Source organism: Streptopelia decaocto (assembly GCF_964273445.1).
Source record: "Streptopelia decaocto genome assembly, chromosome: 1".
Taxonomy (NCBI): Eukaryota; Metazoa; Chordata; class Aves; order Columbiformes; family Columbidae; genus Streptopelia; species Streptopelia decaocto.
Window position 1 is genome coordinate 107862256 of NC_138663.1, and position 14839 is coordinate 107877094.

A 14839-nucleotide genomic window follows, 5' to 3' on the forward strand; every position below is an offset into this window, starting at 1 on the left:
GTGGAAGCAAAGGGGCATGTTCCTTGAGGAGAAACAAATCTGAGCAGTACACTGTCTGGAAGGGGGTGAGCCACAAAGTACTCGAAAGCCTCTGGTAAATGGAGGCAGAGAAATGCATTCACAGGTGTTTTTTATTCTGAGGAACTGTGTAAATCTAAATGGATGCATCTAAATGGAGAGGTGATCCATTTATAAATACTTTTCTACTGCTGAAGGTGTGTTTTTTGTGACAAATATCATGTATTAACCCAAAAGGTTAAACCAAAAACTGGAACAGTGAAGCTGGGAGGCTCCTGGGGATCTAAAGGGTTTGTTGTTGATGAAGAGATCCAGCATTTGGCTCAGAGGCCAGTGCAGAGAGGGCACTGCAGAGGAGCCTGGGCTAAGAAAGTGCACAAAGCAGCAGACCTCCAACTGCGGCAGCTGAGGGGTCATGACATGTTCTTCAGTTTGATTTATTAAATGTAAGGACTGTCAGGCAAATATTGTTGCCAAGAAGTAGCCCAGAATGTGAGGAAGAGGTGATGCATGCTCCCCTAAGATGTACGGCAGCTTTTAAGGAAGCGGATCTAATGTTCAGTCCACTCCCTTTTCCTGAAAAGGCTCAGGCTGCAGAAAGGATCCTTCCAGCAGGAGAAACGTGGGAAAGTGGAGAATCCCTCCAAGCACAGCATTGCCAGCTGGGCAAGGGAGGTGACTGTCCCACTCTGCTCTGCACTGGTGCGGCCTCACCTGGAGCACCCTGTGCAGTGCTGGGCGTCACGGGATAAAAAAGATATCAAGCTACTGAAAAGTGTCCAGAAGAGGGCTATGAAAATGGTGAAGGGTTTGGAGAGGAAGCTGTATGAGGAGCAGCTAAAGTCACTGGGTTTATTCAGCCTGGAGAAGAGAAGAATGAAGGGAGACCTCATGGTGGCTACAGCTTCCTCACAAGGGGAAGAGGAGGGGCAGGTGCTGATCTTTTCTCTCTGGCAACCAACAGCAGGACCTGAGGGAATGTCAGGAAGATGTGCCAGGGGAGGTTTAGATTGGACATTAGGAAAAGGTTCTTCCCCCAGAGGGTGGTGGAGCACTGGAACAGGCTCCCCAGGGAGGTGTCATGGCCCCAAGCCTAACAGTGTTCAAGAAGAGACTGGACAAGGCCCTCAGACACATGGTGTGAACTGTGGGGTTGTCATATGCAGGGACAGGAGCTGGACTCAATGATCCCTGTGGGTCCCTGCCAACTCAGGACATTCTATGATTCTATCCCCGACGTGCATTCCTTCTGCCAGTGTAGAAGATGGTGCAGCTTTCCACCTCATTGCAGCCAAGATTATTGGAAAGTCTTCGGTGAAGGGCTCCATGGAAAGTCCTTTGAATGTCTGCTAAGCAACTTTTCGCCTCCACAGGCCCCTGCAGAGAACAAAGTGTCCAGAGCTGCTCTGACTGGCTTGGTGTGGAGGCAGAAATGCCGCTGGGGATCCCAGCCCGACTCCCCATCCCTCCTCGGCTGGCAGCCCACGCTTCTGTGCGAGACCCGACTCCCGGTGCCCTGACACCCCGGACCTGTGAAAGCAGTCGGGACGCGGCTTCTGCAGGAGCCCCTCCACGGGGACCGAGCAGGGACGCCGGGCACGGCCGGACCATGGCTCCTCGCAGGTGGAGCGCGGAGGGAGTTGGGCGGGTTGCCCGCCGAGCTGGGCACTGTCCAACCTCGCCGGGGCCGCCGGGCGCCAGGAGGCAGCGCGGAGACGGGGCCCTGCCCGCCGCCTGCCCGGCCCGGCTCCCGGGCTAATCATTAACCGCCCCTCGGCGGCCCCGACCAGCCGGGCTGCGCGTCGCGGCTCCCGCGCTCGCCAGGGACCAGCGGGCGGGCACCGACCCCCGCCGCCGCTCGTCCTTCGCCCCTTCGGCGCTGCCAAGGCACCGCGGCGGGGGCCGGCGGTCCCTCCGCCATGGAGGGCGAGGGGAACGAGACCCTCCACCCGTCCTGCAGTGCCAGCGAGCCGCCCTACTCGGAGGAGCTTCTCCGGAGTAAGTGCGGCCGCCCGCCCGGGCCGGGCGAGAGGGAGAGGCGTGACGGGGGGGAGGCATGAGAGAGCCGGCAGCTGCCCCTGCCCTGCATCTGCCCCTGCTCTGCATCTGAGCCTGCATCTGCCCCTGCCTCTGCATCTGTCCTGCCTGTGCCCCTACCTCTGCCTCTGCCCCCGCATCTGCCCCTGCATCCACCTCTGCCCCAGCATATGCTCCTGCCCTTGCCCCTGCCCTTGCCTCTGCCCCGCCGCCGTTCTTCTCCGGCGAGGAAATCGCCCGGGCGGAGACAGGGGGTCGCCAGCCCCGGCGTTACCTCCGCCTGGCAGGGGGCTGAGCTGCTTCTGTCTTCGGGCAGCACGGTCCCCAGCCCGGAGCTGCGGGTGGGGACCTGGGAGAGCTGGGGGGCGAGGTGAAGGGTGGTCGGAGGGGAGCGCCTGTGTCCCCTGGTACCCGCGGCACTGGGCACGGGACCAAGCCCATAGACCTGCCTCTGGTCTCAGGCTTCCCTGCGCTGGGATCTGTGGTGCCGGGATGTCCATTGAGGTGTGGACTGCTCACCGGCAGCCAACTCTAGAGGTGTTGGGGTTTTTTGAAGCAGGTTGTGTTGAAGAAGCTGAGGCAGAGGCTCTCCTTCGCAGGCACTGCATGGTATGACTTTAGGTAGGCTATAGCCACAGCGGGAGTTAGTGCCAGTGTTGGGCATGAGTTTCTGCTAGATTAAGCATGACTCCACTGTAGTGCTTTCTTCTGTCTCCAAAAGCACCTTTCTTGGAAGAAAATCCAGCTCAACCGTTAGCCTGTGGGTAAAAGTTGACATCCATACCCAGGGTCAAGAGAGATGTAAAACACACCAGCCTTGGGTAAAAGTTGATTTCCACACCCAGCATTAAGGAAGAAGTAAAGAAGTATTCATTGAAGGCATCAAGTTTATCTCGGGCTCAACATATCAGGGGCCTACCCTTACATTGTTCATGTACCCTAGAAACTTCCACCAAGCCTCTAATAAGGAAGTTATGCACAAACATGCCTATGAACATACAATGGAAGCAAAGAACTAATACTGATTAAATACATTTTTGCTTGTAGTCTGCCTGGAAAAGTTCCCAGAATATGTATTTACTGTGTTTGTGTACATTATATATTATATATTTATTTATATTCTGTTACGTATTTACATTAATGTAGGGACATTTGTCCTGGATCTATGTCTTTCTGAAGGGGATTTTTGCATAATGCTTTGAGAACATGGAGGCATATTCTTCCCATGTGCTGTCTGTGGGTCCTGGAAAGATTTAGTCATGAGCTTCAGTATTTGAATCATCCTGTGGAGTCAATGGTCAATCTATGTAGCTAAGGATGAGTAAAAGTCCTTGCAGGAATAGGGCTAAGAAGCCTCTCATAGATGGTGTCTTTACATAAAATGTTTGGAATGCTTATGAAATAAATCACAACTTTGTGTTTTCTTTTCCCTCTTTGCAGGCCTTGATCTACCAGGGAAATTTCTCTTTGCAATCTTGACTCTGATGACGCTAATTGCCGATCTGGTATTTATAGAGGAAGCACTCTACATCTACAGGAAAATCCCCTCCTCCAAAAGATCGATTATAATTTGGGTTAATGCTGCAGCTCCAGTAAGTTATCACAGAAAAGAGATAAAATTGAATTTTGAAAATGGGGGGTTTCCCTGAAAATCCACATGAACCTGCTTTTTCTCTGCCCTTCATACAACCCTCGTCCCTTTCTCTGTAGGTGATCGCTACTACTTCATGCATTGGCATGTGGATTCCTCGCTCAACGATGTTTACAGATTTCACAGCAGCAGTGTGAGTATTCTGCTTGATTCTAGACAGTTGCCCCAAACCCTGAATTTCTTCCCTTTAAACATCTGCCGCTCTTGGTAAACACAGTCATTTTGTAAATTTAACAATTTAGTAATATTTGGTTTGAGTTGAAATCTCTTGGCAGCTCTTTTCTGGGAGGTAGAAAATGCCGAAGTAGTTTCCAGTGCTACAGTCCCCTAGTGTGTGAACCTCAGTATGAAAGATCTGTGACTCGCATGTAATTGATCCCTTGGATTGACAGTAGCTTTGAAGCAGTACTCTTTCTTTCCTCTCTCTGTGTGTCATGTGGAATGACACTCTGACCTGTGACTTCTCTGTGCTTTTACTAATGACGAGCTGTGGAGGTCTATTATTAATGGTGGCAAGTGAGCCTCCGATGAGTATATCAATGTAAAAATGTTCCACGGTTGTCCTGATGAAAGCACTTTCATGACAGCTCTGACATGCACAGAGAAGAATAGAGAAATGTAGTCCTTGCTTTCTGGAGGTGATGGTGTGGCCCTGGTAGGCAGAGCCAGGTGGGGGGTTGCTCTGGCCTTGGGCACTCCACAGTTGGTTTTGGGATGATTTTGGAACCCACTGCAGGATAGTTAACACAGATTGTCATTAATAGCCTCACCCCTTGTCACAGTAGAGTAAAAAAGGAGGGAAAACACAGCAGTACGGAACACTGTGAGCATGCAGCAATTTTTGCAGGTAGTGCAGATTACCAAAATCTTCCAAGGATCCAGTCCTATGGCACAATGAGCCTATCTGCATCCCCCCTCCTCTCTTGTCCAAGCTACAGGTTCCCGTCCCCTCAATTACATCCACTTCCACACACAGTTTCCAGCAGCACAGCAAGCTCCTTCGAGGAGACAGTGCAGCTGAAGAGGACCTCTTTTATTTGGTGAGGCTCGATTTCAGTGAATCAGTTCCCTAAATCAGTTTGAGACATGGGAGGAAAGTGCGGTTGCACAATCTGTAGTTCCTGGGATGGGTTGGGAATGTGCAGGTGGTGAAGGCAGGAGAGGTGGGGCTGCGGCAGTCAGTGCTTGGATCAGCTTTGGTTGCAGAGGAACCGCACCCTGACTGCAGCAGCCCATACAATGATAGCGATATATATGAAGCTAGCCATGTTTGTTGGTGGTGGTTGGTCGATTTTCTTTTGTTGTTGGGTTTTTTTGTTTGTTTGTTTGTTTGTTTTAAAGGAGGAATAGGTCTTGTTCTGAGAAGTTTGGACCAGTCAGGACTAGGTAATAGATAGAAAAATATGGCCATAATGACTTGGGCCAGAGAAGCCTGTGCTTTCGGTGGCTCTGCCATCAGCCACAAGCGCAGCTAGTCTGTACCTCAGTTTATTCCCATTTTGGTGAGGTTTAGGGCAGTTCTGGTCCTCCAAGGTGATGCAAAACTGAAGTTTTTTCACAGGTAGTGCTACGATTTCTGTTGCTTGCAAAGTGCAAGCTGTAAAAGCCCTGGACAGAAGGTGGCACTGGCATAAAAGAAACACACAAGCAAGTTCAAGCCATCATTTTCGTCCTCTCCTAGATTTTTCGCCATAGTTATCCATAAGTTCCTGCTGATGATGATTAAGGAGTGCGGAGGTCAAAAGCTGCTCCTCAGGCGGTTTGAAAATGATCACTTCAAGATCAGCACTGGTCCCTGCTGCTGCTGCTGCCTTTGCCTCCCTCGTGTGCGCATCACTAGGTGAGTCGCCCTTTAAGATTTCCCAGCTGGAAAACGGCTGCTGGAATTCAGCCAACTTGGCAAGGCCAAGCTTACAGCAAAGGGCCTCCCTTGCTTCCCGAAAGTCAGTCTCCAGCCGTCTCTTTTAAATGCGGCCATCACTTTGGGGCTGTACGCCTCCACTAATTTATTTTGGTTTTATAATGCAGAATTTTGCATAAGAGTCAAGAGCATGAGCTCTCTCGGTTTAATCCAGTGCAGTGTTTCAACTTGCAGTAATGTTGAGCACTGTGGCATCTCCCCAACTAATCCCATTCTCTTTCAAGAAAACATTTCTGCAGTAAGAAGTGTGTGTGGGAGGAGGAATTTCTACTCTAGAAAACCTAATAATTGAGATTTCAGTTACTTTTCATTCCAGAAGGGAACAAATGTCTCCAAATGGGATATTTTTCTCAAGCAGGATTATCAAATTGAGGCTGTATTGAAATAAATTTCTCCTACTTTGATAAAATTGAAATGTTTCATTCTGATTTTGACTTCAGAACTACTTCAGATTAAAATAATTTTTAGAACAAAAAGTAGATTTAATTCCCAGAAAGTTTTGATCTCAATGAAACGGCATTGTCTGGTGAGTTAAAAGCAATTTCTTTCTTCTTTTAAACTTAGTATTAAAGCACTTTTGAGAAGTGGGGTGAGGATGGAGATCTGCACCTGTAGGAGCCAATGTGCTTTAACATAAACCCTGCTTCCTTTGAGCATTGCCTGGTGGGGCTTCTGCTCTGGCTAGTGTCACCCTGTCATTTACATATTGCTCTGCAGCCTGGAAGCCTCATGTATTTCCCAGGGCTTTCCTACTGGCACGGAGTATGAGAATATTTCTCTCATTAAAAGCAAAAGCTGAAGGACTGAATGTGCAAGACAGAGACTTTTCTATGAGGGACTGGACATTAGTGTCAGAGGGACCTTGGGGATTTCATGATCTGATTAAATGAAAGCAGCAAACAGAGTGCAACATAGCAGTTTGTGCTGCTTTTGCAAAAATTCTTTTTTTTATTGTAACAATTATTCCTTAAACTGCTTCCTGCAGTATTAGAATTTAAACTCTTATTTCCATAATTTATTTAAATGGAATAACAGTAAGTATTTACATGGAGGAGGCATCAAGAAGAAGAGGTAGTAAACCAACTGAAAAATATACCTCCAAAAATGGATGTAGTACAATGACATAAAACCAGCAACTACTGATATGGATCTAAAAGACTTCCAGTTTTCATGGGCACTGTTTTAGGTGTGTCTCAGCAGAGCTGAAGAAATGCCATGGAACAGATCTGTGCTATAGAACTAACATGTCACCGGTATATTTGTTTTTCTTTCCATGTCTGTCACCCTCTGTATAGGTTGTGGTATCTGGGAGCTTGGGAGAGGATCCTCTACTCACCCTCCTGTTGATCAGTCCAGTGACAGCTTACCCAGGATGATATTAGCTGATATCAACTCCTTTCAGGAGCTAGGTAGTTCCTACTACTGCTGGCAGGAAGGACAGCTGTCTGTCTTTTTGCTCTGCAAGCAGGCTTAGGGCTCCTTCTCCAGCATCTGTAGGACCAGGAGGCCCATCTGCTGTCTCTGCTTCTGACTTCTAGCCTTTTCCCATTGCAGTGTACAATTTTTTTAAATATATGAGCAACCTATACCAGAGAAAGGTCGGTCTCATATTCCTCTCATAGGTATCTCCTGGTGAAACAGGGAGCTACTCCAAGGGAGGGATTAATTCTTTAAAAAAGCCATGTGCTATCGAGCAGTCCTGGGAAAGCTAACAAGGTACAGTAGACAAATGAGGCAAAGTAACAAACCATACAGTGGGGAGAGACGTAGCAGAAGAGGTCTGATGGTTAAGACAGACCTGCATCAACAAGGAAGACAACTCCTGGTCTAGCAGTGACTGCCCTGTTTGTCATATTATTCTTTAAAGCCCATTTGGGAACAAAAATTATCTGAAAAGGCACACGCACTAAATGGCTGGCCAGTTGTAGGCCCTTCCATGTGTAGGGAAACTAAGGAAATCCTGAGCTGCTCTGCTGGCCTTCTGCGGTTGGCCAAGTGAAATATCTTTTCTCCTGCTAGACTACAAAGGAGCAAAACCAGGTGCTTACATGGCAGCATTAGTGACACATTGAAGAACTACCAGTCCTGTCACCTAGGTCTATATGATTCCCTTTCTTGATCTACCACAGGGCTAGGAAGTGTCTGAGGAGGAAAGCTAAATTGCCCAATTTCATCAGAAAACTGAAATAGTAAGGCAACAACGCAAGAGAAAGTGTCATTATTGTTCAGAAACCAATTATGCTGCTACTGGCTCTCTGGTTAGCTTATGGGAAGAGAAATACATCACGTTTTGCCCAGCTTTCATTAGTATGTACTTGATACAGGACAGAAAAAGTACTATTTTGGTAGAGACTTTACAAAATAAACATGGGGTAATTCTTGAAAAGATTTTCTAATCTTGAAGCTGTTCCTCCCTGGATTTTAGCCACGTGCTACAGAACTGGAAAAGTTTCACAGTTGACAGTATCAAAAAATGTTATTAAGGTTGCTAATAAGATTTTTGCCTATGTGATTATGTGATTTATTTTTTTTTTGGCTAGGCGAACCCTCTTTTGGCTGAAGCTGGGCACCTTTCAGTTTGCTTTCCTTCGACCTGTGCTGATGTTTTTATCAATAGTGCTTTGGACTAATGGCATTTACACCCCTTACAATGTAAGTAAATATTTGAACTGGAGAGGGTTCACAAAATCCATAGGTTTTATGGCCGATGTTAATATCTTAGCCTACAACTAAACTGTGAAATCTGGGTGCACTTCCAGGGGAGTCCTTCCTATATTCTTTTGAGACCCTAAGCACATAATATTTGCCTTCCCCCCAGACTCTCAATTTCCTGTCTTGGCTTGGAAAGAAACTGGGCATCAGGGTGGGCTGGACATCAGATTATGCTCCAGCATGTTTCCCAGCTTGTGTGGTTAGAATAGCAGGACTGCAGGGTGCACTGTGGGATGTGCCTGCCCTGTGTTTTATAAGATACATCCTTAAGAATCAAGTGTGTGCACTGGCATGTAAACACAAAGCCTAATTCTATGTTTTTCTGCAAATCATGGTGATTTTTATATCTGTGCAAAGTAGAAAAGATAGCACTGTGCTTCTGCTCTGTACCATGTAAGCAGAAAGATGATGGAGAATTCTGTAACAGCTAATAATTTTGCACCTTGTGGATAACTCAGATTAAAAGTAATACTTTTTTCTGTTGTTTTATGGTCTAAAATAAATTACCCCTCTGAGATGTCATGCTGAATATGCTCTTATGAGCTGCTGAGCATTCCCAGGTGTTGCTGGGGTCAGATTGAGGGGTTGTGTCACTTGTTACCTTACCGGGCAGAACAGATTGGCATGTCGGTGCCTGCTGGGCGCCAGCGCTGTGCTAGCGCTCCGGTTGGTTCTGTGTGGTTTCCCCTTGCAAACCCCAGCAACGGCTGCTGCCATCAGCTTTCATGGAGACAGAAACGAGCATTTTAACATCTTCATCATCCGGTTCACAATTTCTTCCTGGAAATATAATAGTAAAATGCACTGTAAAGTTTTATAGGTACGCTTGTTTGATTTGCTTCTCAGTTATCTCCCAAAGGAGCTGCAATATGGATTAGCTGCTTCGTTGGTGTCATCACCATTATTGCTCTGTGGCCAGTTGGAATCATGTTTCAACAAGTTAGGACTGTACTCATCTGTAAGAAGATCATCCCAAAGTTCGCTCTTTATCAGGTGAGACGTTTAATATTTCTGATAAGAATTTCTCTTAACTGCAAGCATAACACTATCTCTCTGTTTCTTGGTCCTTTGTTGAAAAGTTATAGTTATTGTTTTTCCCATTAAATGCAGTGTGCAAAGGTGTATTTTTACCTGATTAAAGCTGCATCCCTTTGAAGCACTCTCCTTGGTATCTGTTGGGTTTCAGCTTGTAAGGAACAGAACCAGATAGGTCAGATTGAAAAAGCCCAGGGACAGGGCCACCCTCTTTCACATCACCCTGAAGAGAATACAGCAGAATCCTTGGATATGCATCGTTCTTGAACGGGGCACGTAGAAAAGCTGGTGCACTAAGGTCTCTGTTAAGTAAATTATTAAACATTTATAAATGCAATAAACAGGATAGTCATACCTGCAAATCTGCACTAGGATGAATCCAGGTACAAGATGGCAAAGTCTCTTAATGTGAGGGTTTATACTCATGCAGTTACACCAGCAGCTAGAGAGACACTTCGATATCTTCAAGGCAGCGAAGGCCTGACTCAGCAAATAGCAGGTAATAAGAGACATCAGCGATGGTTGCTGAAGCCAAGCTCTGAAGAGTCCTTCATCCCTTCTGGCAAAGAAACCAGTCCCATTTAAGTTGGGGAGCACCACATCTCCCTGCTGTGGCAAAAAGAGGAGACAACAGAAAAAACATTCTTTGAGTCCTTCCTCCACTAAGGGAGACCATAAACTCATCAATTAGATTAACAGGAAGTTTTAAAAACATTGTTACCTATTATTCAGAGCTCAATTATTATTTAAAATCCCAGCTGGGAGCTCTGTGTATATTGCAGCTCCCAAATGAAGGGCTGAGAAGAAACACTTTTCAAACAGAGGTTTAATTTAACACTCCCATTCAGAGCAGTATCATCCTGTCCTAAAGGCAAATCCTGCAGAACAGCAGGCAGCCTGCTGGTGGGTGAAAGGAGAGGGACGGCAGGAAAGGAGAAATGAGGCAAAAGAGTGTCTGTTATGAAAGCAGAATTGTTGTGTGAAATATAAACCTTTTCCTGGTAGCTAAGGCTTCTGTTTTCTCTTTCTGGTGCAGTTTATCCTCATTCTGAACCACCTGCAGGCAGCTATTATCAACATCTTGGCCATGCAAAGAGTTATACCCTGTGCTCCACCACTCTCCTCTTCAGCAAGAGGAGCATGTAAGTTATTTTGGGAAGGCTGTTGTTAATTTACATGTAAAGGTGCCAGTTCAGCTTTGGTAACTGCAGTATCTGGTGTTTCCCCAAAATATAAATTTCCTGGAATCATGTAGCTTTTGGAGAATCTCAGCTTTTACTAAAAACCAATAACAAATGTTTTGTAGCTGTTATAATAACAGAGAAAAAATTGATAATGAGAAGATTTGGAATCAGAAATGAGAGGAGAAGAAATCGGCATGCATAATTACTGCTAAAGCTGTTTTGAATGCATAACCTATTGCGTGCTTGTTGATGGGCAATGCTCTGTAACTTATTTTATTGCCAAGTGTGGGAGACAGTTATGGGGACAGGATAGTAAAGTTTGTTCCTTTTGCACAGATGAAAATAAATAAGCCAGATATCCACTTTATGTCTGGTAGTCATTTGCCCCTTTCTGGGGCTTTTCATTGCCTCTTTTTTTTTTTTTTTTTTCCTTTTTTTGGCAGACACAACCCAGCAGCTCCTCATCATGGAGATGTTTCTCATAACCCTGATCTCAAGAGTGGTCTATCGGAGAAGATGTGATGATCTGGAGCCTCCAGAGTGTATGGCTGAAGAAGCTGGTGACAACAAGCAGACTCCTAGGATTATCATGAATGGTGCAATTAGCGAAGATGGGTTGCCAAGAGTTTAGGAGCCCTCTGAGCTCCTGTTCTGCAGGAGCTGGGAGCTCAGCTGCAGCAGCTTGTATGTTCTTGCACTGCAAATAGCCACTGTCCAGGTTGGAACGACTTCTGACATAAACACCTGTGAGCTATAGTACTGAAAGGACCACTAGTGGAAAGATAATGCTGTTTATTCTCCAGTGATACATACATGGTGTGTTTTCATACCATGTAATTTAGTAAGATTTCTTACCATGTACTTTTATGCTGTTATTGAGCATTATTTTTTAGCTATTAGAATGGCTATGCTTTGGAGTTAATCCAGAGTCCTTCTTCTTCATCTCTTTTGACTTTTATTTCATTTCACCCTGGATTGCTGTCATATGTCCAACACAGCATTTTCGCATCCTTACCCCATTAAAATTTATCAGCTCTCACTGTATGCTACAAGCTCACCATAGCTAATTCTGATCGGTAAATACATTTGCATATGTTTGTTCTGAAATCCCAAAGCCTGTCTGGGCTCTCCACCTTCATGAATGATGATTTCTTTAGGGCAAGACTTTTTACATTCCTTGGCAACTCACCTCCTGATAAACACACAGTTGCTGTTTGTAGATATGTGACTGGCAGATGTTCTTCCCAGGGACAGCAGATTCTCTGTCACTGGCCTGGAAAAAGAAAGTAGCAGTCTGAGATGTCTTCTGCCATAACTCTATGATGGTACGTGGTGCTTGGTTCTCTGCTTGGGAAATGGGAATAATGATGCTCAGGATGCTTGCACTGATGGTGTCTGTGAGAAGAAGAGCTATGGAAAGTAATCTCTTTCTTTTTTTTTTTTTTTAATTTTTAGTTTACAAGGAATTTTTAAAATACTTTTTATTTGGGGATTGGTGGCAAATGAAATATTCTGAAAACAGCTGGTGAGCAATCTGGAAGTGTAAAAGTAGGCTGAATTAAACAAAATGTTTTCTTCTTTCTGAATGAGGCCAGAAATAGTATTTTTTAACAATAGGATACCATTTTAGTAGAAAAATTGAGTTGTTGTTTTTTAAGTCGTTGAAACAATTTTTATATATATTTTTTTTTAAGCAGACAGCCTGGGAAATTTAATGGATTCATGAACTCATGACTGTGAGAGAATCTATACTTTTCCATTGAAAAATAATTTAGGCAAAAATTTTCACTCTGCATTAGAGTGTGTCACTAGAATTAACTGGGATCAGCTGACATATTCTTAACATGAGAAATCTTCTTAATGTATTTTAACATTATGGCTATTAGCATATTCCTAATGTTACTTTATATCAGTGTAGTCTAGGACACAGGTATATTTGTAAACTTGCAGAACAGTACTTAATTTCACAATGGCATTGGGAATGGTTGGCTGTGAATTTGAGCAGATTCAAAGCCATAAAATAAAATATTTTGAATTGGTAAGGAATCTTTGTGAATTGATGTGGAAAAGACTCTAATTACTAGAGCAAACGGTGTGACAGACACATGGTGTGAACTGTGGGGTTGTCCTACGCAGGGACAGGAGTTGGACTCTGATCCTTGTGGGTCCCTTCCAACTCAGGACATTCTATGATTCTAAATGAGACACATGAGCACTACTGGAATATGTTTTCTGTAGCTGTTCTGTGAGGGACATGCCATGCTGGATGGGATCTGTGGTACAGAAGAGCAGATCCATCTGCTGCACATGGACAGTGTGTGTGGAGCCAGGTGAAGCGTGCAGAGAAGTGGTTGGTCTCTGCAGGTCCAGCGAAGGCAGCTGCTGGCGCACAGCAAGAGCCTTCACCCATCACTGCGGGTCTGGTATCTGTCGTGTCTCTGAAGTGCCCATTAAATAGGTCTTGTAAACATCAGTGTGGGCATGATTTAGCCACAGGTATCATCACTGGCTGGTTTGGTTTTGGGTAGATATCTAATATTTGTTGTGATCTTTGTCTGACATATTTCAGTAATAAAATGTACTGTGGTGATTGTCGAGCAGACTTCAGATTTGGCAGGAAGGACATTCCTTTTTACTATGTACAGTCATGGAGGTCTCATTCCAAAAATAACTTGCTTGCAAAGAACTCTTTTCAGAGCAAAATTTGACATACTTAATCTGAAATATGCGCCTAAGAGCTTTCCTGAGTTACATCTTATAAGAATGCAGTGGAATGTATGGGTCTTATTGTTACAATTTTTTTTTTCTTGGAGCTTTTTAAATTAAGAATTTCTTCCCCAGCTCTGGCTCAGATCAATAGCTGCAGCCTGCCTAGTCTAGGTGCAGCATCCAGGTAGGTGTCTTGGAGCTGGCAGCCAGGAGCAGCAGGTGGCCTGCACTGCCGTGCATTCATTCAGGTGCTCTGGAAATGAAAGCATTGCAAATCACAGCCTCCAGGTTGGACCTTAGGTAGCCTGAGTATGAAAAAAAAAACAAACCAGAAAGCCGGAAATTCCCCCTGTCTCAGTTCTGATAAGGATCCCTTTCAGGTCAGTGAAAAAAAAACTCACTTTCAATTATGTATTTGTGATTAAGGCATCTGAAAACATTTTATGAAGGCTAGAAGATAAATTTAACAACTCATTTTATACAGCTGCTGTAAAGTAAGGCATGTTAAGGTGAGCGCATAACATTTATGCTATGTTTGCTTGAGATTATCATGTGAGGAGAGGTAAAGGTAATTTTATCGGTGTCTTTTGTGATGATAAAAGGCACCAACAGCATTAAATAGAAAAACAAGCATACACAGAGATGCGTGATCAAAGGTTACGAGAGTTTCATGAGAAATTTATGAGAACACAGGGGAAAAGAGTAGTTACATGTTTTGGGTGGCCATGCGCTAAGGATGTGGTGTGGAGGTGACCGCTAGCCATGAAGCCTCCTGGAGCATGACACAGGGATGTGCAGCATGAGCAGCACACGTACAAGGGGTGGAGAATGAACGCAAGCACTTTGTAAAGTTGCAGGAGTGGGCTGGCAAACAACAGCTGCTCAGCACTCTTCCATCTGTCATTCACGCTAGTATTTTTAAAACAACACTAATAGAGGGCCTCCTGTTCCAGAAGACCATGGTGCAGGCTTCTGTTGGTTGCAGCATGGGCAGCACTGGAACCTTGAAGATGTCCCCCCAGCAGACCTCCTGTCATTCCCTAGGTACGGCAGCAAAGAATGTATTTAAGTGTGTGCCTTTGTGTTTTACATGTTTCAGCAGCAAAGACCTAGCAACTTAATACCCAAAAGATTTGTTTCAGGTGCTAAGAAGGTTGCTCTGCTGATTATAGACCTTTCTGTCCCTGCATCTCCCCTCCTGCCTGTTCCTGCACCCTCATACTTGCCCCTGCCTCATTCTCCCTGCTCAAGAGAAAAAGCTGGAGTGCTCCTGGGGCTGGACTCTGTGAGGCGGTGCAAGGGTGTCAGTTCATGCCTCCAGACCCAGGTCAGCCAGACGATGGATCATTCTTTCTACGCAGTGTCTGTTCCCTAAGAAGGGCCAAGAAAACAACACAAAAGAGTACAAGAGCTGAACTGTGATCTCATGGTTCCCAGAGCTGGAATAGGGGAAGAAGTAACACAACAAGGATACAAACAAGGGTAAATTGAGCAAGTTTGGGAATAGGCAGATTTCATGTAAGCAGTAGAGAAGCCCAGAAGAAGACTCATGGATAACTGAGAGAGGAAGAC

The 14839-nt window shown here is 45.2% G+C and overlaps 1 protein-coding gene across 1 annotated transcript; it reads left to right on the forward strand.

Moving 5' to 3' along the window:
• Positions 1 to 1937: 1937 nt before the first annotated feature.
• Positions 1938 to 11229, forward strand: LOC309449940 (organic solute transporter subunit alpha-like; the record flags this gene model as incomplete). The annotated part of the gene is made up of 8 exons (XM_082072492.1): positions 1938 to 2016; positions 3496 to 3647; positions 3766 to 3839; positions 5388 to 5546; positions 8168 to 8279; positions 9186 to 9332; positions 10411 to 10516; positions 11002 to 11229. 8 exons carry the CDS (start codon positions 1938 to 1940, stop codon positions 11187 to 11189), a joined length of 1017 nt encoding a protein of 338 aa, XP_081928618.1. The 3' UTR covers positions 11190 to 11229.
• Positions 11230 to 14839: the final 3610 nt, after the last annotated feature.